Here is a 27426-nt window from a genome sequence, read left to right as displayed (position 1 = left end):
TCTTTCAGAAAACACTAGAAATTTACTCTGTGGAGCTCGATGGAACCAAAGACATCGGGAAGACAGACGTGGGGGATGGCAAGGAGAAGAACAGGGGCCTGAAGAACAAATGCCTGGACCTCAAAAAGAATAACCAGAAAGAGGAGTTTAAGAAAGAACTGGACCTGGTCAGTAGCCTCAGCCCAGCGCTGGGTCGCACAGACGACTGCCCTTCCCCCTAACAGCTTGCCCCTAGAACCTGCCTCTTGCAAAAGAAAAATCAGTCTCAAGGATTTGAAATCCCCTAGAGATTTGTTTCCTTGTTTTTTTTTTTAAAAAAAGGTGGTGTGATAGGATCTGCCCAGAGGTCAGGGCCTCTGCAGGCGTCCTGCATTCTGGTCTCAGGCAGTCCCAGGTAGACCTCAGAGGAGTCTCGACTCCAGGTCCCACGGGCATGGCCCTCACCTCCCTCCTTCCCAGCTGCCTGGGTGAATTAAACAGCCTCTTGCCAGTTTTTAGTTGAGAAGTAGAACTATCTGAGCCGGATCTTCCCGGGAGGGAAAGCAAAGCTGCTAGACCGTGCTAGCTTTCAGGTAGGAAACCCCATGAAAAAGGAGAGTTTCCATGGCGAGAATGCGCAACCTGGACTCAGAGGACCTTTGGCTCAGCGGCTCAGCCGAGGTCCCTCCCACTTCTCCACTGACTGAGCTGAAACGGGGAGCGAATGGCCTCGCTTCACCAAAACTCCATTTTCTTTAAGTCAAATGGGAAATAAATAATTTGCAGAGGTCTGTGAAGGGAACACATGAGGGTTTTGTAATCTAGGTGCTTTATGGAAGTGCAATGTCATCATCATTATTATTAAGGAAGGACTTCGGAGTTATTAATGTGGCTGCTTTAATAAAGAGCTGCCTTTGATCTGCACTGTGGCAGATTCATCTCAGGATGGCCAAAGGGGCAAGGAGCGTGGCTAGATTGGCCCTCCGGTCCGCCGCAGAGACCGACAGAGACAGCTCATCTGGGCGGGAGAGCCAGCCACGTGTTGGCACGCTGACCCACATCATGTTAGCAGCTTGGAATTTGGTTCTGGTGAGAAATCAGCAAATGCTACAAACCAGAGCTTTTTATTTATCTTTCCTGGAGAGCTTGTTAATTTAGCCGCGCGCCTCCAGGCATGCGTTCATAATCTGTGCTGATGGACGTTTAAGAATTCAGCCCTGAGATGGGACTGATCTGAATTCAAATCCCAGTGTGGCCAAAGTTCAGTTTCCTATTTGGAAACATAGGACTTAGAAGGGGGGCCTAGCTCTTAGGGTTGTTAAGAGGGTTACGTGAGACAAAGCGGGAAAGACTTAGCACGGCGACAAGGTAGTCGTTCTCTGTGTGTCTCTGGCATTTAAGATTGAAGACATGCCTGTTCTTCCCTGAGATCGCTACTTACGCCGTGGATTATATCCATGCCCCTTATGCCTGTTGATCATGATGACAATTTCCCTTCTCTGGGCACTTTGTGAAGATGTGCGGTGCAGGAAATAATTTCCATAGTATCAGCCGAGCGTCCCCCTGCTTCCTGGCTGAGAGAGCGAGAGCTTCCTTCCCTCTTTGTTTTTGTCAGCCTTCCTGCAGGAGTCCTGTAATTCGGGACAGCGTAGTTACTTTTGAATCCCAACCTCTTGGCTAATTATAGCCCTGATGGCAACTGAAGTGTCTCCTTGGCTTTTGAATCCCTGGCGACCACCCAAGTCCTGGTAGCCGGTGCTGCCCTGTGCTGTTTGAGTGCTGGCCAGCAGGGGGGGCCCAGACACCCACCGCCGCCTCCCTTACCCTCTCATCCCCAGGCCCGGGCAGAAGGGACAGGCACGGTCCTCTGCCTGGAGGCACGGCCCTTTAAGCCTGAGGCCCATCCCTGCAAACAAGGGCCCTAGCCACCCATGGCTTGTGTCTGCTGGGAGCTCAGCACACCGTGCTGTGCTCTGAGGGGGGCTGTGCCTCAGTCCTCCCGGTCCCTGGCTTTACCACCTTCGACCGATACGGGAGAAGACGAATGAGCAAAGCAGAAACCAGCTGAAGGGCTAGAAGCAAAGTAACAATACTAGTAATGAATTATCCTTTATTGGAAATTCTAATCTTTTATTGCAACATGGAACTTTTTCTTGCATCTACTTAGCCACTTCGACGAGTCCGTTCTGCTCTTGTGTGATGAGGAAAGCTCGAAAGCACCGAAAGCTTGTTTTACTTAACAGGCAGCTGTACTTGTCATGTCCATCAGAATAGGTAACATGCACATATATGTTTTCGTTACGTTATTTTTAAACGTTCACAATTTTATTCTGATAAATGAAAAATTAGTAAAGTCATATCACGGCTGTCGGCTAAAGTCGACGCTCGAGTTCATCTGCGGCTGTCGACTGTAGTGGACGCTGGTACCGAAGTGGTTAAGAAACGATGGTTTTTTTGTTTCAGACAATCAGGGTTTAGAGAATTCTGAGTCCTGGGTTTTCCGGGGGAGAGTGGAGGGTAGGAAGACTTACTCGTGGGTTTTCTTCCACAGTGACAGACTTCTAGTCCTTCAGCCCCGTGGTTCTCAAAAGGGAGAACAGGGAGGATCCCCCACCCCCACCACTGCCCTGGGGATATTTAGCAATGTCTGGAAACATTTTTCGTTATCAAACTGAGGGGAGGGTGCTAGTGAGTGGCACCTAGTGGGCTGAGACCCTACAACAAAGAATTATTGGCCCAAAATGCGGGTAGTGCCAAGGCTGAGAAACCCCGTTTCAATCTAATGACTCTTTGGCAAAAGTAACGCGTTGGGCCATGCTGGTATTTGTTCATTGGGCAGGTTTTAGTCTGCAGGGTTTCTCTAGCCAGTGGACTCCCTGAGTTTCAGGTACTTGCATAAGGGAAGGCCAGAGACCACCCGGGGAGGGAGGAGGAGTTGTCCAAACGCGGGAAGCGGTCTGGGTTGGCTTTGCCCGCCGTGGCCAGCCAGCCCCAGCACTGAGGCTCGAATGAGGAGGCATCCAGTGTGCCAGGGCCTGGAGGACCAGTGTGCTGGGACCCGTGTGTGCGGGAGGCCACACTGGCGCATTGCTTTGTCCCTAAGATCTAAAGACAGCTTCTGGGTGGTGGGTGGCAAGTGCAGCCTGAGCTCAGGAGGGTGGCGACCCAGCAGGACAAGGCTGTCCCTGGGTGGTGCCTTCCCTCCCTGCACAGCTGCCTGGCACAAGGAGCTCTTTCTCTCCTTCCCCCACACCCGCCTCCGGGCCCCCGCCCTTCCTGAGAGCTACCACTCCCAGCTCTCCCAGCTGGCCAGAGCTTTCGGTTTGAGTCTTCTGGGATTATCCAATTCACTCTGTTCTTTTTCCTTTCATGGCCTTCAGGATGACCACAAACTCAGCAGTAAGGAATTGGAAAGGAAGTATGGCACAGACATCAGTACGGTGAGTCAGTGTGGAGGCGGGGTGGGGAGGACAGGCCCTGGCCGTGCAGAGGGGAGGCTGCCGGGGGTGTGGAATGGAGAGGGTGCCCTAGGCCGACAGCAGCAGCGTGGAGACCGCAGTCACCTGCGCCTGGGTGCTGGGTGCTCAAGTCTGCTCAGGTCAGCAGAAACACCTGCTCTGCGGTTCCCACTGGTCTGGCAGTGAGAGGGACGAAGGAGGACATGTGACCCCCGTCCCTAAGGAGGAGACTGCTGGGTAGGAGAGGCAGATGTTCAGGGACGTGTTGTGATACCCACTCCGTCCTGCCCGGGTGGCCAGCGAGAAGCTGAAACGATGCGCTGAGAGAACGGTGGATTCTGGCCAGACTTTCTCCGTGAAGGACAGTTTCTGGGGGAAGAAAATCCCTACGAGAGTGCAGGGTTCCCAAGGCCGCACGGGGTGACTCCCCGAGGAGCCGGACGCAAGCCCACCAGGGAAGGGGCTGCTGGGGTGGGCCTCAGAGCTTGGGCGGGATCTATCCCTGCTTAAGTTGAACGGGAAGTTAGGGTGGATCTGTAGAAAAGTACCAGACTTAAGGATGAAAAATGAGCCCACTCGCTGGCTATGCAGAGGTTCCAGGATTGTTCACATTTCCTGGAGGGTCACTGCGTTGTCCTCAACCCTGGTGACCGGCGTCTCTATTTCAAATCCTCCTTAGCCACGTTGCTCCTGTCGCTGGAGAAATCCCTGAGAAACTCCGGCTCCTCTGCAGAGCGCAGAGCGCTGGCTCGGGGCCGGGCCTCAGTTGCCCCTGGCGCTGCCGTGCCGTGGCCCCCCAGGTGTCCCGGGCAGGCGGCGTGACCTCTTCACGCCTCAAACGACACATGCGCCAATGGTGATGATAGTGGCTCCCTGCTCAGAGGTTTATTCTGAACGATAAATTGTAACTACATGGAGCACCGCCTGGCTGATAGCAGCCGCTAAACACGCCCTCACCAAGATGAGGCGTCGTCCACTGCCCAAGGCCTTCCGTGGGCGCAGTCTTAGGTCATTAAGTGTGAAATGTCCGATTGCCTTGCGTACTAAGTTTGACAGTTGCTGTCTCTGACATTCCACTTTGACATGTCTTGTCTTATTGTGAAGGTGCGTCCTCCTTCCTCAAACACACTGTTTGGCTTGTGATTATCTTTCCCCCCCCCCCCAAATTTTTTAGAGCAATTTTCGTGAAACCAAAATTTAAAAATTCATGTTGGCTTCGAATGTGAGTTCCGTCCTGGAACCAATATGCTGTGCAGACATCCAGAAATATCAAGGAAGTGTCTGGGAAGGACCTGGCTAATGAACACACCGTGTGTTGATGGTTTGAGAAACTCTGTTCCGGTGATTTTAATCTTGGAAACGAGCCAGGTGGGCGACCTGACACCAAGGTGGATAAAGATGAGCCGAAAGCTGTAGTGGAAGTGAATCCTTCTCAACCTCTGTGTGACTTAGCAGCAAGGTCTGACGTTACTATTCCAACCACATTGGATCATTTGAAACAAATCCGCAAGGTAAAGAAGCTGGATAGATGGGTTCCGTGTGAATTGAAGAGAAATTGTCTCGAAGTTTGTCTTTCTTTGCTGTTACGACATAAAGGTGAACCATTTCTACACCATATTGTTATATATGATAAAAAAAAAAAAAGGATTCTTTTTGACAATTGCAACGTTCAGCACAATGGTTGGATAAACATGACGTACCGAAGCACAGTCCAAAAGCGAATATTCATCAAAAAAGCTAATGGTGTCTGTCTGGTGGTCCAGCGCTGGTATTATCCACTGCAGCTTCCTGAAACCTGGTCGGTCGATTACAGCGGATGTCTACTGCAACCACCTGGATGAAATGATGAGGACGCTTGTGATTAAGCAGCCGAGATTGGTCAACAGAGACAGGCCAGTCCTCTTGCAAGACAACACTCAACCACATGTCGCTTAAACAATGCTGCCGAAACTACAGAGGCTGAACTTGGAAACCCCCTGTCATCCACCACATTCACCAGACCTTGCGCCAACCGACTACCACTTCTTCCAGGGTTGGGACCACGTCTTGCAAGGGAAAATATGCAATTTTTGACAAGCCGTGGAGCATGCCCTTCATGGTTTCATTGTCACTGGCTCTCCAGGCTTCCCCACTGCTGGCACCAACACGCCACCGATGGCAACACTGTGTCGATAGTGTAGGCTCATACTTTGATTAATTGTACTGCTTCCTGTTTGAGATATAAAAAAACTACACTTTTGATTGGCAGTCGGACATTTCAAATTCTATGACCTGATAACCACCTAACCAACAAGCTAGAAAAATAGGAAGCCCAGCCCCCGAGGGAGGAGAGATGTCTGACTGCCACTTGTCTGTGTCTTGCTTGGCTTTCTCAGGGTCTCTCCAGCTCCAGAGCGGCCGAGCTGCTGGCTCGGGACGGGCCCAACGCCCTCAGCCCTCCCAAGCAGACGCCAGAGATCATCAAGTTCCTCAAGCAGATGGTGGGGGGCTTCTCCATCCTGCTGTGGATAGGGGCCTTCCTGTGCTACATCGCCTACGGGATTCTGTACTCCAACAACAGCTCTGTATCCCTGGACAACGTAAGCCGCGCCCCCCCTGGTTGCTCGGCTGGTACCCGGGCAGGGCAGAGCTGTGGGGTCGGGCCTCGTGGGCACAGCACGGGGCTGGGGCCGGGGCTCTACCAGGGAGCAGTCGCCCCGTGGGCGTGGGACAGCCGGCAGTCTTCCCAGCTGTGAAACGGCAGCGCTATCTGACTTTCTCACATCCCGGAGGCCGTGCGAGCATGGATTTGAAAGACAGACAAAACCCCTTCAGTTCCTAAGAGGAAAAAATCCACCTCCATGGGAAGTCTTCCTGGGCTCTGTGTCCTCAAAGCTAGTATCTCGCTTTAACACGGAGCATTTCTGTGCCTGGGAGACCCGAATGGGCCACAGGAAGCCCAGGACAGCAGCCAGAGGGGGCCGGGACCCGTGCAGAGCAGGGGTATGGGAGCAGACAGGTGGCACAGGGGCTGGACGGGAGCGGGGAGTGACCCCGGGGACAAGAGGGCTCTGCCGGAGGGACGGGCAGGCCCGAGGCTGCACAGTGGGGTCCCTGCGCGGCTCTGCAGCTCCCTACAAGTCGTGGTCGTGCCGTGGACGGGGGTGGGTCCTGTGGCCTGTGAGTTACACCAGGACACGATCCCCCACGGAGAGCCCCAGCCCCGGCCCCGGCTCATTCCCGGTCCCTGTTTCTCTGACCCACACCCCGCCTCCCCACCCAGGTGTACTTGGGCTCCGTGCTTATCCTGGTCGTCATTTTAACGGGGGTCTTTGCTTATTACCAAGAGGCAAAAAGCACCAACATCATGTCCAGCTTCAGCAAGATGATCCCGCAGGTGAGTTGCGGGTGAGGAGGCCGGTGCTGAGTGGGCGGCCGGCTGGGGCTCTGCTCAGCCCTGGCCCTCCAGGGGAGGCAGGCACCTCCACTCTCTGGACCCCCACTCCTCACAGGGGTTGGAGGAGATCACTCGATCCAGGAAGATCTCCATCACTGCATGACATCTTCTGTGCCTGCTCTCAGCATCTGGGGGACAGTCACCGGGTGGCTCGGGGAGGGGCATGTGGAAGTCAGGGACTTGGTTCCCTGGCATCGGGAGGCCCATCTGTGGCTTTCTGCAGCCGTGTTTGCTGCCGTCCCTGATCCCAGGGCGTGTCACCCCAAAATGCTCTGAGTGGGGACTGCAGTGCCCCCCTGTCCCCCAGGTCCTGCTGTCAAGTGTCCAGGGCAGGACAAGCCCGCTGCCCCTGGCCCGAGAGCTGCCCGCTGCAGGGAAAGGCTCTGGGTGGAGGAGACTCCTGCGGAGCCAGGCAGCCCGGGATTAAGGTTTCCTAGACCTTCGCAGGAGTATTACACCCCACGGCGCCCGCTGCTCTTCCCGGGCGCCCAGCGGGGACGGCCGCTTTTCACCGTCTTCCTGCCCGTGCGGCCGGGGCTCTCCCTTTGCCGGTTGCAAGAACGTCTTTTCGAGCTCAAGAAAAAATAGTCTTAGAGGCCGGGGCCCGGGGAGAAGCAGTTGCCGGTTTCATTCTTGCCACTCTGACAGCGAGGTTCCGCTGGTGTCCCTGTCCGGGGGCTGGTGTGGCCCAGGGGGGCAGGAGGCGGCTCCTTCGGGGCTCTGAGGCGTCTGCCCCGTTCTCTCCTGCAGCAAGCCCTCGTCATCCGGGACTCCGAGAAGAAGATAATCCCCGCAGAGCAGCTGGTGGTGGGGGACATCGTGGAGGTGAAAGGGGGAGACCAGATCCCCGCGGACATCAGGGTGCTGTTTTCTCAGGGGTGCAAGGTAGGCCCCAGGCGCCCGCCCTGAGGACCGTGCCAGGAGCTGGCTTGTCGCGCCTGGCTGCAGCATGAGAGGCAGGGAACCTGGTGCCTAATTCCGAGCCGTTTTCAAAATTTCTTCCAGGTAGATAATTCGTGTCTCACGGGGGAATCTGAGCCCCAGTCCCGCTCCTCTGAGTTCACCCACGAAAACCCCCTGGAAACGAAGAACATCTGCTTCTATTCTACCACCTGTCTGGAGGGTAAGGCCGGCCGTCCCCCAGGCCACCCGCCCACCCGCAGCCTCCTCCCTCCCCGGCCCTCGTGTCTGTGTCTCTCGGCCGCGTCTTGCTACACACAAAGCTGGTCCCAGAGGACCTGTTGGAGTGGGCGGCCGGGAAGACGGATGCCACAGCAGGCATCTAATTGACCGTGCTAGCCCCAGGGGGCTGCAGCGGGCTCCGGCGCCCCCGTAGCTCAGGACTCCCGGGGTCAAAGGTCTGCTTCCCCTGCAGGCACCGCCACCGGCATGGTCATCAGCACGGGCGACCGCACCACCATCGGCCACATCGCCTCCTTGGCGTCCGGGGTCGGGAACGAGAAGACGCCCATTGCGGTCGAGATCGAGCACTTTGTTCACATCGTGGCAGGGGTGGCCGTCTCCATCGGCATCCTGTTCTTCATCATCGCCGTGTCCATGAAGTACCAAGTCCTGGATGCCATCATCTTCCTCATTAGCATCATCGTGGCCAACGTGCCTGAGGGCCTGCTGGCCACTGTCACCGTGAGTCCCTGCTGTCGGGCGGCCTGCGCCAACCCCGAGGACATGTAGCTGCACCGCAGGGAGGGTCCCACGTGCACACGGCCAGTCACTTGCGTCCGGGGCCACATGCCCTCCCAGCAGGGACAGCCGGGGAACATTCTGAGTAGACCCTCTCTAAGAGGGACAAGAGGAATGGTGGCATTTTTAATATCTGAGTGCATTGTCCTTGCAAATGTTCTACGTTCAGATCTGCCTACAAGACACAAATGTTATTTCGTCCCCCCCCCCATTAAGATCTAGAAAAGACAGACTCTACCACTCACAGATTTCCTAGAAGCCTAATGGCTTCCCCACATTTCCTTGGCAATTCCTACGACTTAGGAATTTGGGCTCATTGTTACATTTCTTTGCCTCACTTTGCTTCCCTCTCAGACAAAAAAAAAAAAAAAACAAAAACATTCCTCCCTTTTCTCGGGCAGAAAAATCCAGCCCTTTCCGCCCCCCCCCCTCAGCTCACCTGTGCCTGTGTGAGGCATCTCGTCCTAGTCCTTAGATAAGAGGCCCCTCGCCTCCCGCCTCCCGGTCTCTGCCAGGGAGGCCCCGGGGGTAGGAGGGGAGGATTCCTGTTTCCAGTTTTGTAACTGCACGATCCCGGGCAGCTCCTGACCGAAGGCAAGAGAAGTTTTTGAATTCCAGGTCTCTTCTGACTCCAGGAGATAGTAATTTGGGGAAACTAGTGGCAAAAGAAGCCTTTGAGATCTGGGGGTTTTATAAAAAACTTTGAAATATAGGGCTCTTAAAAGGAAATACACGTGCTTCTTGGCTCCCCAAAGCAACAAGGGCATCGTCCTTTGAGCAACCTGTCCGGCCGCCCGGCCCAGGGCTCTCTGGCGAGTGTGCGCAGGGCCGGCGGCAGCCGTGGCTCCCCACCCTCCAGCTCTGCACACGTGTCTGCCCTTGCTGCCCGTGGGCCCCTCGGGGTCATCTTCTTTAAGGAATGAAGGGACAAGAAAAGTGTCTCATATTTAATTTTTTAAAAGAGTGCTGTGGCATGGAGGGCCACAGCGGCTTACAAGCCACGAGGTCAGCTTTGCCCGGGCAGCCGGACCGCGCTCCTGAGGCCAGCTCCCTCCTGCACAGCTGCAGCCGAGCCGGGCCGGCTCCCTGCTGCCGGGGAGCCTGCGGTCGCTTGCCGTGAGCGATTCCCCAAAGCCTGCCTGTCTCTCTCGCCCCTGCCCTGCCAGGTGACGCTGTCTCTGACCGCCAAGCGCATGGCCAAGAAGAACTGCCTGGTGAAGAACCTGGAGGCGGTGGAGACCCTGGGGTCCACCTCCATCATCTGCTCGGACAAGACAGGGACTCTGACCCAGAACAGGATGACCGTGGCCCATCTGTGGTTCGACAACCAGATCTTCGTGGCGGACACCAGTGAAGACCAGTCCAGTAGGTCTCCTGGAGCGCTGGGTCTGCCGTGGGGCCGGGCGGGCCAGGCGGGGGCAGGTCTGCGGGCTCAGAGCTGCAGGACAGACCCGCCCCCCATAGCAGCCACCGCCCTGTCTCTGTCTTCCAGACCAAGTGTTTGACCAGACCTCCCGGACTTGGGCGTCCTTATCCAAGATCATAACATTGTGTAACCGGGCCGAGTTCAAGCCAGGACAGGAAAGCGTCCCCATCATGAAGGTAATGCTTGCACGGTGCGTGGTGCTGGGTCGGAACTCACTGACTCCCACGCAAGGAAAAAATTTTCTCTGGGGCCACGGTGTTTTATTGCTACCTGGGAGGCTGAGGCAGCAGGATCGTTTGAGCCTAGGAGTTTGAGGTTGCCACGTGAGCCGGGCTGACGCCACGGCACTCTAACCCGGGCGACACGGTGACACTCTGTCTCAAAAAACAAACAGACAGACAAACAGAAAACAAAAACAAACATGATTTCATCAATCTGTCCTTCCGCAGGATAGGGATGAATGACACTCAAAGGCCAAGGGGGAGGGGGAAGGAATCCTAGATGTTTTCCCTTTCGGGGCAGCCGGAAGGAAGGCCGGCGTCTGGGTGTTTCCGTACACACCGCTCGTGTAAAATGGAAAACGTAAAGAATGAAAAGCGAAACGTAAAGCGTGGAGCCCGCCCGCCAGATGGTCCGTGGAAAGTGCTAGAGGATGACTTTTTTAATTGCTCTCATTCTCGTTCCACAATTTTAGTATGCGTTATTGATGCATCGACTGTCTGCCGATGGAAAAGAAGCCAGACTCTGTCAATGGACTGTCCCCGACCGCGGCGCGGAGAGCCCCACCGGGAAGCCCTTGAGCGAGTGCTCTCCCCGTGGCTGGGTTACAGCTTGCTTTTCTGTGTTTCAGGAAGATGAGAATTATGTGTAAAGTCATTGATCGATCCGGGGAACGTGGACCTCAAACAAAACCATCCCTTCTAATTTGTTACCTTTTTTTTTTTTTTTTTTTGAGACAGAGTCTCACTCTGTTGCCCAGGATAGAGTGAGTGCTGTGGTGTCAGCCTAGCTCACAGCAACCTCAAACTCCTGAGCTCAAGCGATCCTCCTGCCTCAGCCTCCAGAGTAGCTGGGACTACAGGCATGCGCCATGCCATGCCCGGCTAATTTTTTCTATGTATTTTTAGTTGGCCAATTAATTTCTTTCTATTTTTTTAGTAGAGGCGGGGGGGGGGGGTCTCGCTCTTGCTCAGGCTGGTCTCGAACTCCTGAGCTCAAATGATCCGCCCTCCTTGGCCTCCCAGAGTGCTGGGATTGCAGGCGTGAGCCACCGCACCCAGACTGATTTGTTATTTTTTATTGTTTTCCGTGCATGGGTGACATGCAACGCGACCCATGTTTTTAGAATTAAATCGTCAGTATTAATTGTAGCAATAAGAACATCAACAGGTTATGGTTTTCACGAACCAGCTGCAGGGCTTTGCTTCACAAGGCCCCGGGCTCAAAACTAGCCTGAGTTAAATACAACCCGCACGGCCGTCAATGTGTTAAATCACACCCAGTGAGATGTCACTTGCTCTGTTCTGCTGGGTGCTGGGTTCACTCTCTCCAGCTGAGTAAAGTCTGTGCCGTGCTGGCATGGGGCATGCAGAGGGTTTGGCCATTCTGACCAGCTGTGCGCTGCCTGGCAGCCTCTGGCACCTCGCACTTGCCACCTTCCTGCTGCACCCAGGCTGGCCGCGGATCAGTCTCTTGTCCCCGACTTTCTGTTTTCCTGTGACATAACCACTCGCCAAGGGGCCGAAGCTTTCGGAAGTCCTCTCTGACTCTCTCCTTCCCTTACATCTCGTGGTCACCGTGCTCTATCATGCTTGCTTCAAAACATGCATAATTTCATGTTTCTGTTGTCACCAGTACCTTGCATCTGAGTAGCTGCACCAGCCTCTTAACTGGCCTCCCCGATTCCAGTTTATCCCTCCCACGGTCTTCCTGGAATCCCATTAGTTCTCAGTAAATACCACTCTATTCTTTACCTAACTTTGCTCAAAAGCTTCCTGTGCTTCCCTATTTTCTGCCCCTGAGTCTAGACCTCGGCCTGCCTCTCAGGCCCTCCACACCTCCCCACACCTCCCCGGCCTCCTGCACTCTCAACACTCACGGAGGAGCCTCCCCCTTCGCACTCCGCTCCTGCATTCCGGTTTCTAGAAGGTTCTCCGCTCCTCTGTGCATGGTTCCCCACCCGCCCATCAGGATCCAGTTCCACCCTGCTTTTTATTGTATGCAAACCCTTTGCAGAGCTCCGGCTTCTTTGAATTTCCCGGGTACCAGCAGGTGGCACCGTTGTTTCACAGTCCTGCCTCTGTCCCTCATCGGTGCCTGCGTCTCTCCCACCCCACAGCGAGCTGCGTAGGGAGCAAGTCGGTTCCTGCGCTAAAGACATGTTGGTTCACTGTAAACAATCGTAAAAGAGCCAGACTGTGTGTGCTGCGAGTGTTCGTGTATCTCTTTCCATTCCCAGAAAGTCGTGGTTGGAGACGCCTCAGAAACTGCGCTTCTGAAGTTCTCAGAGGTCATTTTGGGTGACGTGATGGAAATCAGAAAAAGGAACCGCAAAGTAGCTGAAATCCCTTTTAACTCTACTAACAAATTTCAGGTGAGCTTTTCCTGACAACCGGCGACCTTTGTTATTGCTAGAAGGGCATTTCTACCTGCAGCCTCAGGCGTCCTTTGGCCTGGGCATCGGGTCAGCCCGGGTCAGCTGGCCCCTGCTGGCCCCCTCCCTTCTGCCCACCTGACGGAGGCTGGAGGGAGAAAGGAAGGCAAAGACCTTTCTGGGGCCTGGCTGCTCCTGGGAACGACCCGCCCACATCGCATGCACACGCGTACACCCCCGCCCGCCCCCAGGTAACTTCTGCACAGTGAGGAGCCACAGCCAGCTGCGTCTTAGAGGGTGAGTAGGGGCGGTGCGGGGTGAGCGCTGACATTGCGCACCTGGTACCCGGCAGGCCGGCGGCGCAGGTGGGGGTACAGGCCGTTAGCAAGTGCTGCTGGGCCCGTAGTTACACGGCACCCTAGTGGACACCCGGCTCTCACAGTCTGACTCCGAAGCCCGTGGCTGTTCCCGCAGGGCACAGAGACAGGACAGCTGCGGCCTGGCCGTGGGGTGGGCCCTGCTCTCCGCGAAGACCGGCGAACGGTCTCTCAGTGGGTCACGGTGGCTTTCGGTTTCCTGACGCGCTGTGGCCGGGGTCCCCCTTGCACCCACTGCTCAGGAAGGCAGTGGCTGTCCCTGCCTAGTGGTGTCCCCTCATCACGGGCCCGACACCGCCAGCCGTCTGCGTCCTGCTCCTGTTAGTGTGAGTGGCGGTGTGTATAGCTCAGGGCCGGATGCAGGTGGGATTTCCCGCAGAATCCCGGGATCCCGAGCTGGAAACAGGGACCATGGCTCGGGCTTCGCACGAGTGTGCGGTGTGTGAATAGGATGACCGCGTGTGCGTGCATGCGTATGTGTGTGTGCGTGTGCATGTGGGTTTGTGTACACATGGAGAGAGATTTCTGGTGGTTATGCACCCGTCTTTGGGTGGAATTGAGGCTGGAGGAGAACTCTGTTGCAGGTGTCGTCCTGGTGGATAAGGAACCGAGAAGGAATCGCAGGCAGCTAAACAGACAACTCGCAGAGAGGTGTGATGTGAGAGACTAAAGCCAGGAAGTTGGGTGTCTTATTCCAAGCCTAAGTGAAAGTGGGGTGGGTAACACCTAAAATGCCAGTAGTAATAGCAGCCATCCAGAGCCAGCTTCCACGTGTGTTAAACCCTGCGTTCTCAGGACGGCTCTGCGGCAGGCGGGCTGGGAGCGTGGGGTGGGGAGACACGGAGGAAGACGATCTGACCGGGGATGAGGCTCGGACCCTGCTGGGCTCCGTCTCCCGCGGCAGTGGCGTTCCCCGCGGGTCCCATGTGCAGGCCGGGCAGGGCGTGGGCGCACAGTGGGCCTGCAGAGGGCCCAGGGCCCGCGGGGGAGGTCAGAGGGGCTCCCCGGCGCCGCTAGGGCTGCTTCACGCGCTCAGGTGAGCGGCCCGGCCTTGGACGGCGGCTGCTGTGCATCCGCTGGGGAAAGAAAGGAGAGAGTCGGGTCCCGGTGATCTCAGGACAGCAGGTCCCCAAACAGACTGCTCCCCGAAAATATTTAAAAGGGTTTATGGCAAACTGGGAAGTTAGGACAATGTTTTGTAACGTTTATGTGCAGATGAATGTATTTAGTTTAGAAGATTACGCTCTGCGTCCTCAGTGGTCCAGGGCAGGGACACTGTGGGGCCTGCTCATCCGGGTTCAAATCCCGGCTCCGATGCCGTTAGTGTGTGACTTCGCGCAAGTCACCGACCCTCTGTGCCTCAGTTTCCCCCCTTGTGAGAGTGCATGATGCACACCCTAAAAGTGTTTCTTTCTCTTACTCGTTAAGTGTGAGAAGTCTTATCTTTTATAAAATGATGGTGCTGATAGATGGGAGGGTTTGGTTTGATTTTGGTTTTGGCTGGTTGGTTTTATCCTTAGTATCGTTACTTGGCCATTAAAGCAGCCGCAGCCGCAGCCCTACTTGCCCCGTCCCGCTGGGGCTTGCCTGGTATTTCTCGTTCATGCCCAACAGCCCAGGAATTGCTGATCTGGAATCAACTGTCAGACCCCAAATGGTAGCGTTGCTCTTTGTCACTTATTTTCCCCCAAACACTCCACCTTCCTGAGATTCCCCCTGAGTGTCCAGAAGAGTGCCTGGCAGATGTAAGAGTCATTTTATTCTCATATAGGGATATTTTTTTTCAACATTTTTTCTGATTACCTTAGGTTGGACCTAGCAGCAGAATTGCTAGATCAAGGCATTCACTTTAAAATTGTGACACCAAGGGCCTGGCTGTGCTCCTGCATGGCTGTGTGTGAGCCTGTCCCCTTCCTCACGCCCTGCCACAGGATTGCACGGGCTGGCAGCCACGTCCCGCCTCCCTACAGCACCCGGTTTCTGTCTGGAGGACTCGGTGCCTCCCTGCGCTGAGCCCAAGTCTAGATCCCTGTGTGTTACTTGGCCACCGAGATAAAAAGGACAGCGCACGCCGGGGATGTCATCGTTCCTCCTCCTTTTATTTTTTGTGAGTCAAAGTCTCACTGAGTTGCCCGGGCTAGAGTGCTGTGGTGTCAGCCTAGCTCACTGCAACTTCAAACTCCTGGGCTCAAGCAATCCTCCTGCCTCAGCCTCCTGAGTAGCTGGGACTACAGGCATGCGCCACCATGCCCGGCTAATTCTTTCTATATATTTTTAGTTGGACAATTAATTTCTTTGGATTTTTAGTAGAGACAGGGTCTCGCTCTGGCTCAGGCTTGTTTCCAACCCCTGACCTTGAGCGATCCTTCCACCTCGGCCTCCCAGAGCGCTAGGATTACAGGTGTGAGCCACCGCGCCCGGCCTGTTCCTCCTCCTCCTTTGCCTGTTGAGGATGAGGGGAGAGACAGGTGTGTTTGTCACCTTCCTGACCTGACATGCCCGACTCTCTCCCGCCAGCTCTCCATACACGAGACAGAGGACCCCGAGGACAAGCGCTTCCTCATGGTGATGAAGGGGGCCCCCGAGCGCGTCCTGGAGAAGTGCAGCACCATCATGATCAACGGCCAGGAGCAGCCACTGGACAAGAGCACGGCCAAGGCCTTCCACATGGCCTACATGGAGCTGGGCGGGCTGGGCGAGCGCGTGCTGGGTGAGCAGGGAGGCCGGGCCGGCGTCTCGGGCCAGTGGCTGCGGCATCACTTGGAGCATGGGGAGGAGGATATGAGGGACGGGAGGGGCCCCAAGGGGACGCCGACGTGGGACAGCACCGAGCAGGCTGGGGTCCGGGGAGGCGGGATCGGGGAAGGCCGTGCAAGGGCTTACGTGTCTGCGGCCTGGAGTGACAGCATGTGGAGGGCGGTGGGGACGGCGTCTGGGGCAGAAGGAGCAACGTCACCAAGCACAGGGGCAGAGAGGGGTTGCCTGGCTGGATCAGTTGCGGAGCCAGGGCTGGGGGACAGGTGGGGGGTCTTGGACGTGCCGGTGAGAACTCACACTCCGTCCTGCAGTCAAGCCCAGTGGGGTGCAGGCTTGGTGAGGATGGCCAGGGGCAGCAGGGAGGGGAGCCAGGGCTCCGTGGGAGGTGGCTGCCCTCGCTCAGGGGACCAGGGGACAGGGACAGGTGTGTGATTGAGGCAGGGGGTGTGTGGAGGAGGGGTCCAGGCAGGAGACCTACTGGAGGCAGAACTGGGAAGACTAACCCCTGGTTATAGAGAGGAGTCAGTTACAGATGATTAAGCTCCTCATTTAGCAACCCAAGGAAAACGGTGGTGCCCATAAGGGAGACGGGCGTTGTCAGAGGACGGGAACCTTGGAGAGGCAGCCTCGGTAGGAGGGGACTAAGGTGGTAGCTGCGGCGGCGCCCCAGCGGGGACAGCATCCGCCCTGTCGTCAGGGTTAGGGGGACGACTTCAGGGACCCAGAGGTGCGAGCTGGATGCTAAGGCCCACCGGACACGCGAACGCTCGGGCCAGCAGGGAGGGACTCTGTGGCGTGTGCGTTTCTAGGGCTAGTCGGGTCCCTGAAGCAGGTTCAGCACACACGCCAGATGACAACGGCTTAGTAGGCACCCCGCACATAGCCACAGCGCCCCACACTCTTTCCCAAACCGGGCGGGTGCGTCCCCATCCGGCTGTAGGTGCTGTGGGGGCCTCGAGTTGGGCCTCTGCAAGTCCGCAATGTGCGGGGCGGCGGGCAGCTGAGAGTGTGTTTGCTGTAAAAGCAGACGAGAGGGTCACGCGGTCCTGGCGTTCCCGCCAGACACAGGGGTCCCTTCCGTCTCAGCCTGGGAGGGGCTGATGTCTTCCGGAAAGGGTGGTGCAGCCGGGTCCTGACAGCCTTTCTCCTGCGCTTGCCTCGATCAAAGGCAGGACCTCGGCCCACTCCCCCATGGCCCCGGTTCCTCGCCCGCTCTGCGCAGTAGCACGTGCTGTTTCCTGTGCCGAAAATGGCCTTCCCGCCCCCTTCCTTCCTTCCTTTCTTGCCTGGCAACCTCTGTGTCCCCCTGGAGGCTCAGCTCACTCATGACCCCCTTGGGGACGTGTCTCCCGACCCCCCCCCCACCCCCCATCCCCCCACCCCCCATCCCCCCACTCCCCCCACCCCCCCACCCCCGCTGGCTGGAGCGTGGCTCAGCCTTCGCTACGCCACGTCTCTCAGGCTCCGCCCCACGGAGCTGTCAGGCTCCGCCCCACGGAGCTGGGACGTCTCCAGAAGTCTAGGCTGCCCACTGCTGGCCGTCGTAAAAACTCGAGAGCATAGCACAGAACCTAGTGAGCACGTGGTAAATCATTTTCAGATGAAATGTGTCTTTTCTTAAAAAAAAAAAAAAATCATGCATTATAGCGTCGAAGGAAGTAAACACTTACGGTGCATTCTAATGCATTGGCAAAAATAGTAGAGGACTGAGAGTGTATCAGCGTGTCCCCCCACCTTTATGTTTGCCATTTCTCATCCTACTTTCGTTAACTTCCAAATCCGTCCCATTCCAGGTTTCTGTCACCTGTACCTGCCAACAGACAAGTTTCCAGAAACCTACTCGTTTGACACGGACGCCATGAACTTCCCCACCTCCAACTTCTGCTTCGTGGGGCTCTTGTCCATGATCGACCCCCCGAGGTCCACCGTGCCGGACGCCGTCACTAAGTGCCGCAGTGCGGGGATCAAGGTGGGATCCCGTCCTGGCCTTGAGGAGGCCTCCACTTGTGGTGAACCCTTCCTAGTAACGTTGATCATGGGACATGGTTGGTATTTAGGGCTCTTCCAGTAAATGGCATCATCCCCCTTGCCTTTTCTTTTTTGGTTTTTTTTGGGGGGGAACAGAGTCTCTCTCTGTTGCCCAGGCTAGAGTGCTGTGGCGTCAGCCTGGCTCACAGCAACCTTAAACTCCTGGGCTCAAGCCATCCTCCTGCCTCAGCCTCCCGAGTAGCTGGGACTACAGGCATGCGCCACCATGCCCGGCTAATTTTTTCTATATATTTGTTAGTTGTCCTGCTAATTTCTTTCTATCTTTAGTAGAGACAGGGTCTTGCTCTTGCTCAGGCTGGTCTTGAACTCCTGACCTTGAGTGATCCTCCCGCCTTGGCCTCCCAGAGTGCTAGGATTATAGGCGTGAGCCACCGCGCCCAGTCATCCCCCTTTTTTTAAATCTCCACTTTCATTGTGCTAAGATGTCAGTAACCGTCCTGTGAAAGCAAATCATGGTGCCTACGTGGAAAAAGCCACAACAGTAACTATGGCCAGAAGAACCTCCCCATGCCCTGAAGCGGCTCTGTCTGCCCTAGACCATGATCCATCATCAAAGGCTTTATTACAAATCTTGAGGTTCAGCCTCCTTCACCCATTTATCTTCGTGACATTGAAACCAAAATGCGGACTCCGTGGCCCTGTTGGCATCCAGACTGTGGAAGCCACGTGGGCTGCCCCAAGCAGACTTCTGCCGGCCCTTTCACAGATAGAGTGGACCCGCTTTCTCTAACGTCACGAAGAAGTGTAAGCAGCTTGGGAGCAGGAGCAGCCCCCGTGGCGCTAACGTGTCTCCAAAGACCGTGTGTCTCAGACCCACAAACCACAGCAGTCCCTGGCTGCACCACCCCCCCGGGCCGTGGGAGGGGGCCACGCCACGCCGTCCGTCCCCTCTTTGGCTGGCCGCGTCCTCGGTGTCCACAGGCCCTCTCCTCTGTGCTCCAGGTCATCATGGTCACCGGCGATCATCCCATCACAGCCAAAGCCATCGCCAAGAGCGTGGGGATCATCTCGGCCAACAGCGAGACAGTGGAAGACATCGCCAACCGCCTCAACATCCCCGTGGAGCAAGTTAACAAGCGGTGAGCGCAGAACCGGCCCGGCAGACGCGCTCGCTCTGCCCCATGTGGCCCTGCCGGCTCCAAGGCACGGCCCCGTTGGGGGAGAATTGCCTTTTTGCCAAACACCCTCTCGGCCAGTGCCAGGCTGGTATGATCTGTAGTTCACATGCCCGTGGGTTCACGTAAAATTTAACCGAGCACCTAACGTGCCAGGCACTGCATTGATGTCATGAAAATGACCCTCTAATATGTCTTGTCTGAAATGTCAGAATCCAGTGGAGTAGATCTGGAAACGCACGTGCCAATTTGGAGTAAGAAAACCGGAAACAAACGGTTCATGTGTGATTACCTGGCCGGGGTCCAGTTGTGTGATTAGGAATAGTGAGAACCTGTGGGGTTTCATGCACCCCTGGTGAGCATCTTGGGTTCTTGTCTATTCAGCTTGCCTCAAAATGCATAGCTATGTAAACCTGCTCTTCTTTTTCTATTTGGTAGTGTACAGAATGAAGGCTTTCTCAAGACAGCTGTTTTCCTTGTTTCTCCTAATTCTTTGAATCACGGTTATCCCTTCATCCCTCCGTCTGGCCGTTCATCCGCCTATTGATTCTTTCAGCAATTACTAGTCGAGCGCCGGCCTCACACCAGGTGCTCTCCTAGACCTGGAACTATGGCAGCAAACAGAACCTACTGTCCCCACCCTTGAGAACATCCCAACTGCCGGGGAGACAGGGAAGCAGGGAGACCACGCCGTGGTCAGAATCGTGGACACGCTGGGTGTGGGCGGAGCGTGGCCTGGACCCTGGGTGGGTTTAAAGAGTCAAAGACTCCAAAGTCTCCGGGTGGAGAGAAGTGTCGCTGTCTGGATCGTGCTTCCATGCATGTGGGGCGAAAGGGAAAGGCCAAGGGATGGCCGTACTTTACCCAGGCACGCGGCCTTTAGGGACACAGAGCTGATGGGTCACAAATCACCAAGTCAGACACCCAGCAGGATCCCAGCAGCAGTGTCTGAATCTGTTGATGCTGCCGCTCTTTGGTATAAGTGACATCTCTTTCTGAAAACAGCTTTGGGGCTAGTTGATTTCACTAAAAATAATTGGATTGTACATTTTTCTCATTTTCGCTTTTTTTTTTTTGAGACAGAGTCTCACTCTGTTGCCTGGGCTAGAGTGAGTGCCGTGGCGTCAGCCTAGCTCACAGCAACCTCCTACTCCTGGGCTCAAGCAATCCTCCTGCCTCAGCCTCCCGAGTAGATGGGACTACAGGTGTGCGCCACCATGCCCGGCTAAGTTTTTCTACATATTTTTAGTGGTCCAATTAATTTCTTTCTATTTTTAGTAGAGAAAGGGTCTTACTCTTGCTCAGGCTGGTCTCAAACTCCTGACCTTGGAGGGATCTGCCTGCCTCGGCCTCCCAGAGTGCTGGGATTACAGGTGTGAGCCACCGCACCTGGGCATTTTAGCAGTTTTTAAAGACAGTTGTGTATGAGATGACCCCTGCACCTCCTGAGTCGTTTCTTCCCCGTGCGAACAGTCGCCCTTTTCCTCCCTCCCCTGCGCCGTGAGATTACGCTTCCTGTTCCAGGATCTGTTAGGTCTTTGTCCGGTTTGAGCCCAGCGCTGACCCGCAGCTGGGCGGGCGTCCACGAGGGTGCCTCAGCCTCCCCCCGCAGCCCCTGGTCAGCGAGGGGGATGTGTCCCCTCCTGATGCCGTGACTGCTTTGACCGTCTGAGACTTCCGCAGAGTCCGGACCTGACCTCTGCCATCCTCCCTCTGGACCAGCGTGGACTGAACACTGTGCTTCCGTCTCGCTCCCTGGGAAGGGGGACCCGCTCTCCCTGGGGGGTGTGGGGGGTGCACTGAAATGCCGGTTGCCGCCTCTGCTCCGTGGGAAGTCACAACGGGATGGAGCTTCGTCCTGCCTCTGGCACCGTGGCGACAGCCACAGAGGGGAAGAGCGGGTTGTACGTCTTTATCCATCTTATCACCCCTACGAGCCTTTGCGAATGTTTTGCGTTTTCTCCTCTCCAGCTCTGGTTTCATGGCCCACAGAACCGCATCTCGGCGGGGCTCAGGAGAGGAAACACCCTTCCTTCTCTTCTCACTTGGATAGTTTTTACCCGCGGTAGGAAGGCCTGCGGTTTAAGTGCCAGAATTCCAATATGTAGCGAAAGGAGGAAAAGCAGACGTACAAAGCCCGAAACGTACGAAGTGTAAAGAAAAGGGCCCGCCGTGTTCCCTGCCTGTGGCGTTCAAACTGAGATCTGAAGGCTGAAACGTGGGGCGTTGGCCCCGGGCAGCCGATGAGCAGTGCCCCTGCCTGGCAAGGGAGGGGAGCAGTGCAGGCCCTGGGGCCGGAGGGGTGCGGGGGTCTCAGGACCGACAGGGTCTGCCGGGCTGGGGGAGCCCCGGGGTGCTGGGTCTGTTGGAGCACAGAGGGAAGCCCTTAGCGGGGAGTCGCCAGCTCTGCACAGTCAAGGGTCCCCAGACGCTTGCCGTCACTCGCAGGTGACCCTGGTGCTCAGAGAAGATCTCAGTGAGCTTCTCTGCCCACACAGCACGTCGCACGCAGTGGACACTGCACATCCGCACTGAACAACAGCAAAGGATCGTTACCTCTGCGTTTTGGCATAAGGGAATTCTAGGACCCAAAACATACGAGCAGGCAGCGAAGTTTCCTCTCCTTTTACCTGTGCAGTAAAGCGTCGCTCCGGGAAACGCTGAGGGAAAGGCCGCTGGCTTTTCATTCCTATTGTTATAGGAGGACCTCAGGAAATGGTCTTTTTTTTTTTTTTTTTCTTTTGACCTCAGTTTTCTATCTTGAAGTGGAGACCAGTGTCCCCAGCAGTCACAACCCTGTGACCTCCCGAGGGTCCCCGCTGTCTCGGACGTTGGGTCCGGGCACAGCCAAGGCGGCTCCAGCCCACGTCCCACCTGGAACAGTGTCTCACCCCGAGGTCCGGCCCGGGCCTCACTGGGTCTCTGTTGGGCCTCCCCAGGGACGCCAAGGCCGCCGTCGTGACCGGCCAGGAGCTGAAGGACATGAGCCTGGAGCAGCTGGACGAGCTCTTGGCTAGCTACCCCGAGATCGTCTTTGCCCGCACGTCGCCGCAGCAGAAGCTGATCATCGTGGAGGGCTGCCAGAGGCAGGTGGGTGGGCCACGGCCCGTGCCCCGGCTCCGGCTGGGACCCCCTCACACCTGCCCAGGGAGAGCCCTGTGCCCGTCCTCGTCACCTGCCCCCTGTGCTGGCCCCTCCTCCGAGAGCCCCATGGCCGCTGGCTCCCCACCCCCCGCAGGGCTCAGCCAGCTCCCTGCATCTTGTCACAGGAGCCGGGGTTCTGGGAGGGGGGGGAATGTGCCTCTGCGGCAGGCGTGAGCAGAGAAAGATTTTAAAACGTAAACGTAAAACGAAAACCGTGCAGACTTGAGGCACAAAACGCCGCCGTCTGCTGCCGCGCACGCAGTTTTCTCCCCGGAGCACGCCGCGATCCCGGCTGCTTGTTCTTGCTGTGCAGACGCCGTCTGCATCTTTCCCCGAATCGGGGCTGCGGGAGGCCTGGGCGTTCTTGCCGACCCCTGACCCCGGGGCCCGCTCACCCCGTTTCCTCCCGCTCCCCCCACCCCCCAGGACGCGGTCGTGGCAGTGACAGGAGACGGCGTCAACGACTCCCCCGCCCTGAAGAAGGCGGACATCGGCATCGCCATGGGCATCGCGGGCTCTGACGCAGCCAAAAACGCCGCCGACATGGTCCTGCTGGACGACAACTTCGCCTCCATTGTCACGGGCGTGGAGGAAGGTGAGTGGGCTCGCAGGGGTGGCCTCCCCGAGCCCCGGGTGGCCCCGGAGGTGGTGGCCAGCCCTGAGAGGGGACATGTCCTCGCCCAGGCCGCCTGATCTTCGACAACCTGAAGAAGACCATCGCCTACACCCTGACCAAGAACATCGCCGAGCTCTGCCCCTTCCTCATCTACATCATCGCGGGGCTGCCCCTGCCCATCGGCACCATCACCATCCTGTTCATCGACCTGGGCACGGACATAGTAAGTGGCTCCCGCGAGGGGCTGCCACCCCGGGGCGTGTCAAGTTCAGGGTCATTTCCCTCCAGGCCGGGAGATGGGCTGAGCTGGAGCTTCTCAGACTCCGGCCCGACGGGGTCTATGGCTCTGTGGCTCCAACGGGCTCCCAGGTGGCCCCGGTTCTGCCGGGCCACAGACCACGCTTCCGAGCAGGGGACCAGAGACACCTGTCACGTGCTTGGCGAGTAAAGCCATGTCACCCCATGCAGAGCTCTGCGAGACCCGACTCTTTACCCTTGGTCATTGGTCGGTGTCAGCCCCCATGCCTCCTACTTCTTTGGGGAAGGTGAAACTGCCCCCCAAATTGTGCCTGTGCCGCTGGGGGCCCAGTGGCTACAGTGACAGTCCCACAGCCACCCCTGTGAAGTGGCAGAACCGGGTGTGGACGCCCCCCTCCTGAACACAGCGAGAAGTCATGGCCACTGGGACTTTATAAAGCTTTGTGCTATAATAACGTCACCTAAACCCTCCTCTTTTCCTGTATGCATCCATTTAAAAAGTGAAAGTTACCCTGTGGCTCTGGGTTCCGGGCACAGGGACAAAGCAAGAGAGGGGAGCCCTAACCCACAGCCAGAAAGGGGCTGCAGGCACCTCCTCCCCCTCTGGCTTTGTTTGCCCCCCCCCATCCCTACACGCAGGGAGATTGGAGCATTCTCCTCCTTGGGAGGACCGAGGTCCCCACAGCTGATAGGTCATATCCCAAGCCCTTCACATTCACTCATTTTGTTCCCCAAGTACGGCCCAGGCATCACCTGGGCACCTGTCACAAATGCAAATTCTGGGCTCCGTGCACCTGCAGTCCCAGCTGCGCTGGAGGCCGAGGCGGGAGGATCTCGGGAATTCGAATGCAGCCTGGGCGACGTAGAGACACCTTGTCTCTAAGAGAGAAAGTTTTAATTCAATAAAACTAAACGAAAACTATTATCCAGGGTAGGAATCATGGAAATGGTTGTACTTTCATTGTCTGTAAATAAAGGAAAAGAAGGAAATGCGAATCCTGCGGCCCCAGCCCAGGCCTCCTGCACCGGGCCATCTCAGGGTCGGGCACAGCCCTCTGCAGTTTCACAGCCCCCAGGTGGGGCTGGGACAGAACCGCTGTCGTGCCACGTTGTTTTGGAAACCAAAAGCAATGGGAGAGGGAAAGGGTGGCACCAGAAACCCTCCTCGCGGGGGAAAGTGTCTTGTACCCGGTGTTGTCCGGGACTGCCGGCGCGTGGTGGTGCCCCAGACATTTACTTTCAAAGCCGTTGCTCTCAGATTCCGTGCAGACAGCGCACCCCTGCCGCCCCAGCCTGGACGGGCCAGCTGCCTGTCCCCTGCCACCGTCCAGCAGTCGCCCCCCTCCCCAGCCCGGCCCAGCCCGCGCCCTTCTGTGCGAACAGCAGGGCGTCCTTGGGTGAGCACCACCGTCCTCTCCCCTTGCAGATCCCCTCCGTCGCCTTGGCCTACGAGAAAGCCGAGAGCGACATCATGAACAGGAAGCCTCGGCACAAGAAGAGGGACCGACTGGTGAACATGCCGCTTGCCGTGTACTCCTACCTGCACATCGGTACGCCGGGCGCGGCTCGCCTGCCCCGGCAGGGCCCGCCCAAGAACGCGCTGGCTGGCGCTGGCCGTAGGCGCGGGGTTAGGGTGGGGATGGAGCTGGGACAGGGCCAGGCAGTTCTCTGCTGCCGTCTTAGGAGCCACGTCCATGACTCTCACTCGCTGTTGCAGGCCTCATGCAAGCACTGGGGGCTTTCCTCGTGTACTTCACCGTCTACGCGCAGCAGGGCTTCCTGCCCAGCGCTCTCATCAACCTGCGCGTGGAGTGGGAGACGGACGACGTGAACGACCTGGAGGACAGCTACGGGCAGGAGTGGGTGAGCAGCCAGAGCCCTGCAGCGGTGGCGCCCGCCTGGTTCTCCCACGGCCCGCCGGGGCTCACCCCGGACCCCGAGTGTCCCCGAACGTCCCTGATGAGACAGAGACAGTGAACGCTCAGTTCACAGGGCTCGGGCCCCCTGGTGACTCTGGTTTGGCTTTTGCCGGGACGAGGGACACAGCCTCATCTCCCCAGCTACGCCACAAGAGCCCACTTGTTTACGTCAGCTTTGCCATTGCTGTGGGTGACTGCCCAGCCCAGCCACGTGGGCCAAATAAACTAACGTCTTTCCCTATTCACCGGGTGCAAGGAAAAAAAATGTTTCTTTCCAAAGGCCGGGAGGTGGCCCGCTCTGCCTCTGGGCGAGGGCAGGGAAGTGAATACATACGGGACTGCACGGAAACCTCCTGGAAGTTTTCCTGCGGGTCTCACGGTCTCTCCCCTCCCTGCCCGTGCCCAGACGAGGTACCAGAGGAGACACCTAGAATGGACCGGCTACACGGCTTTCTTCGTTGGCATCCTTGTCCAGCAAATAGCAGATCTGATCATCAGGAAGACCCGGAGGAACTCCATCTTCCAGCAGGGCCTCTTCAGGTACCGCCCACGCCCACTCTCAGCCAGCCCAGCCAGGGCAGCCCTCAGCTGTGGCTGGGTCGCGGGACCCTGCTCTGGTTGCACCTGTGATGCCTGAGGCCTTGGCGACAATGGTGGTGGCGAGGTCAGGATCCATTTGCTCTTGTGTGTGTTGCAGAAATAAAGTCATCTGGGTGGGGATCTTCTCGCAGATCGTCATCGGGCTGCTCCTGTCCTACGGCCTCGGGAGTGTCACCGCCCTGAGCTTCGACATGCTCCGGTGAGTGCCCTTTCCGCAGCCTCCAGGACAGAGCCAGCCAGGTCCTGAGCTGTCACAGCCTAAGAAAACATGGGGGTGTTGGCCGCTGGCTCACGCCTGTAACCCTGGCATGCTGGAAGGCCAAGGCGGGCCGATCGCTCGAGGTCAGGAGTTCGAAACCAGCCTGAGCAAGAGCGACCCCGTCTCTACTATAAATAGAAAGAAATTAATTGGCCAACTAAAAATATATATAGAAAAAATTAGCCGGGCATGGTGGCGCATGCCTGTAGTCCCAGCTACTCGGGAGGCTGAGGCAGCAGGATTGCTTGAGCCCAGGAGTTTGAGGTTGCTGTGAGCTAGGCTGACGCCAGGGCACTCTGGCCTGGGCAACAGAGTGAGACTCTGTCTCAAAAAAAAAAAAAAAGAAAGAAAACATGGGGATGTTCCCCAGGGTTCTTCTCGCAAAGTCTCTGGGGAGAGATCACCCCGATTCCACGCCCTGCGGGCCCGAGGCTGGGACCTGACGGTGTCCCAGGAGAGGAGATGGCTTTCCAGACCCTGCCGCCGGCCGCACCCTCAGCCTCCGGGGTGCCGCAAAGGCAGACGTCGCAGTCGGGACAGACGCGGAGCTTTCCAGTCTGATGCCGTGGGACCCAGCGGCTCCGTCGTCTCTGCAGGAGGGCCGGGAAAAGGCACAGGAAGCCCCTGCCCGTTAGCCGGGTTGGGCCGTCCCTGTGGACGGGCCGGGACTCACGCCCTCCCTCCCGCCCCCAGGGCTCAGTACTGGTTCGTGGCCGTGCCCCACGCCATCCTGATCTGGGTGTACGACGAGGCGCGGAAACTCTTCATCCGGCTCTACCCCGGAAGTGAGTAGCGCTGTGGTTTCTGAGGCTCTCCCCGCCGGCTTCTGTGGGCCGTCCGTTTCCCATCGCTCCTTTCTGCCCCTGCAGGCTGGTGGGACAAGAACATGTACTACTGAGACCAGCCCGCTTCCCAGGGCTCCCGGCGGCGGCGGCGGCGGCGGCACACCGGGGGCGCTCTCGCCCGCGCCCGGGGCGCTCTTGAGGAGATCCCGCCGGCGCCGTCGGCGCGCATGCGCGGCTGCGAGCGTCCGTGTGGAAGCCGCGTGAGCCACGTCCGCTGAGGTTTCGTGCTGTACAGCCGAGATTCAACTATTTATACATGACTTCCACCTGTATCCCGTCTCCTTACTTTAGATACGTGAATTTCGAGGTCTTGGTCTAGGGAAGGACGTGTGGACAGGCACGTAAAGCTCCCTGGCGTTCACTGGTCACCCCAGGCGTCCGCTGGGGGCCTCCCTCACGCCCCGGACAGCATGGCTCGGGCCGCCTTCCCGCACCCTAGAAAAGGCCCGGTGGCCTCCCCAAGAGTCCTGTGAGTCCCCCAGAACATATGTTTTCGCGGTCGCCATGCTCAGGAAAGGCTTAACGCAGCCAGAGATTTGCAGGAGAGGGAAGTGGTGGCAGGTTTCCATCGCGGCCGCCCGGAGGACCTCAGTTCTGACTCAGGGACGTCCTTCTTGAAGGCCCTGGCCGCCCGGCCGCGACTGTTTCCCTGGCTGCGTCGCCTCCTTGACGCCTCTCCCGCCACCTCTCCAGCCCTTTCGTCCCCTCCCCATGGCCTTCCACCCCGGCCACCCAATCCGAGCTCCAAGTCCGCTTTGCAGACCCCGGCCCGAAGTGCCCAGCCCCGGCGGGGCGCCGCTGTGGTTTCAGTACTCAATATTTATTTCTTGTAAGACGGTTGCCCGGCGCTCTCCCGCCAAAACGTCATGTCAGTCACGTTCGCGCCCACAGGCC

General features: G+C 57.4%; 1 protein-coding gene across 1 annotated transcript; it reads left to right on the top strand.

Moving 5' to 3' along the window:
• ATP12A (ATPase H+/K+ transporting non-gastric alpha2 subunit) lies at positions 1-27426 on the top strand. Its single transcript, XM_012778605.3, has 22 exons — positions 1-167; positions 3360-3419; positions 5813-6016; positions 6700-6813; positions 7624-7758; positions 7879-7996; positions 8249-8517; positions 9741-9939; positions 10067-10176; positions 12459-12593; positions 15488-15680; positions 17521-17696; positions 18719-18855; positions 21831-21981; positions 22462-22630; positions 22720-22874; positions 24336-24459; positions 24627-24772; positions 25235-25368; positions 25526-25627; positions 26381-26472; positions 26557-27426. The coding sequence occupies exons 3-22, from the start codon at positions 5915-5917 to the stop codon at positions 26583-26585; spliced, it is 2790 nt and encodes a 929-aa protein (XP_012634059.3). The 5' UTR covers positions 1-167; positions 3360-3419; positions 5813-5914; the 3' UTR covers positions 26586-27426.

This window comes from Microcebus murinus, chromosome 13 (genome assembly GCF_040939455.1).
Source record: "Microcebus murinus isolate Inina chromosome 13, M.murinus_Inina_mat1.0, whole genome shotgun sequence".
Taxonomy (NCBI): Eukaryota; Metazoa; Chordata; class Mammalia; order Primates; family Cheirogaleidae; genus Microcebus; species Microcebus murinus.
This window is presented reverse-complemented; position numbering and strand designations above follow the sequence as displayed.